The sequence below is a fragment of the Geospiza fortis genome, unplaced genomic scaffold (assembly GCF_000277835.1).
Source record: "Geospiza fortis unplaced genomic scaffold, GeoFor_1.0 scaffold71, whole genome shotgun sequence".
NCBI lineage: Eukaryota > Metazoa > Chordata > Aves > Passeriformes > Thraupidae > Geospiza > Geospiza fortis.
This window is the reverse complement of record NW_005054681.1, coordinates 159,313-160,936: the sequence shown is the minus strand read 5'-3', so window position 1 is coordinate 160,936 and position 1,624 is coordinate 159,313. Positions and strand designations below refer to the sequence as shown.

The 1,624-nt window shown below is 64.8% G+C and overlaps 1 protein-coding gene across 1 annotated transcript in view; it reads right to left on the bottom strand.

Annotated features, from left to right (window-relative positions):
• Positions 1–1,624, bottom strand: part of PLEKHA6 (pleckstrin homology domain containing A6) — a 64,589-nt gene that overhangs the window by 10,125 nt on the left and 52,840 nt on the right. Inside the window, exons 16-17 of the mRNA XM_031065108.1 lie at positions 181–307; positions 5–93 (exon numbers count right to left, since the gene is read on the bottom strand). Of these exons, the coding sequence (XP_030920968.1) occupies positions 5–93; positions 181–307 (216 nt within the window). The remainder of the gene's footprint in view (positions 1–4; positions 94–180; positions 308–1,624) is intronic.

Sequence of the window (1,624 nt, the reverse complement as noted above, 5' to 3'; positions counted from 1 at the left end):
GTACCCGCGAGCTGAGCCCGTTGGCCAGGCCGTTCCTCCTGGGCACCGCCTCCTCCTCCGCCGGGGATTTGGTCCTGGGGGGGACGATTCCCACTGCGGGGACACCATGACACCGGGATGAGCCCTGGGGGAGCTGGGCTGGGGTCCCGGTGCCACCCCCGGCTGTCCCCAGTGCCGTACCCTTGTTGAGAGCCGCTTGTTTGTCCCCGTCGTGCTCCGGGCGGGTCTGAGGGAGCCCCTCGGGCATGGGGCCAGTGGGGCTGGGCCGGGAGGGCTCCTTCTTGCTCTGCTCCAAGCCTGGTTTGGGCTGTGCAGGTGGGAAAAGGTCCCCAGTGAGCCCCGGTCCTGCCTGGGGCCCTGCTCTGCCTGGGGACACCTGCTGCTCTTGGGGTGACAGAGCAGGGACACACAGGTGACACCCGCTGCTCTTGGGGTGACAGACAGACCAGGGACACACAGGGGACACCTGCTGCTCTTGGGGTGACACATGGACAGGGGACACCCGCTGCTCTTGGGGTGATAGACCAGGGACACAGACAGGGCACCAGCTGCTCTTGGGGTGACAGACCAGGGACACACAGGTGACACCTGCTGCTCTTGGGGTGACAGAGCAGGGACACACGGACAGGGGACACCCGCTGCTCTTGGGGTGACAGAGCAGGGACACACGGACAGCTTTGTCACTCCAGCTGCTCTTGGGGTGACAGCCAGGCCATGGTCACGCTCCATGGACACACAGACAGCAGCCAGGTGGGACAAGAGCCTCCAAAATTGTGGGGAGAGGAGCTGAGGGAGCTCTGCTCCTGTCCCTGCTGTGTCCCATCCTGTCAGGGCTGGGCACCCACTGCTGTCCCCACAGGGTGACAATCCCTCCACAGCCTGCAGGAGCTGGGGACAGGGACATCCTGTGCTGGGCTCCCACTGCACCCCGTGCCCATGGGGTCACACAGGGCCAGGAGAGCCAGCAAAGGGACATTTTTGGGGTCTCCTCTTGCATCCCATGAGAACTGCTGGGGTGACAGAGGGGTGTGACAACAGGGCCAGCAGCCTGGTGTGTCCCCCTGAATTCACTCTGGCACCCCTGGATGACACAGCCACCACTGTGCCACCTGTGCTGGTGCTGTGCTCCTTCCCAGCTCGGCACAGCCACTGCTTTTCCCCGGTCACACATCCCCACCCCGGCCGTGAGGACACTCGTGTCACCTGTGTCCCCACACACGGCCGAGGTGCCACCAGGAGTTCCCAAATCCAGGTTTGCCCCGGAGCTGGGAGCTCGGAGCCTGCCAGTGCCACACGGCAACACGAAAGGACAGTGACAGAGGCAGAGCGAAGCAGAGGGGACAACCAGGGACAGCCTCCCCAGGAAGAGGAGGAGGAAGAGGAGGGGACAATCCCTGTCCTGAGTGCGCACAGGGTGTGGTGATCCTGGGGACACTGGGGGTGTGGCAGGGCAGGACACAGAGCACCAAGTGCCACCTCCACGCTGTCCCTGCACCAAGCGCCACCTCCACGCTGTCCCTGTGCCAAGTGCCACCTCCACACTGTCCCTGTGGATTTGGAGCGGGCAGCTCCAGCTCCTGCCTCATCCCAGTGCCTTCCGTGCCACGAGGCAGCGGAGGAGGAG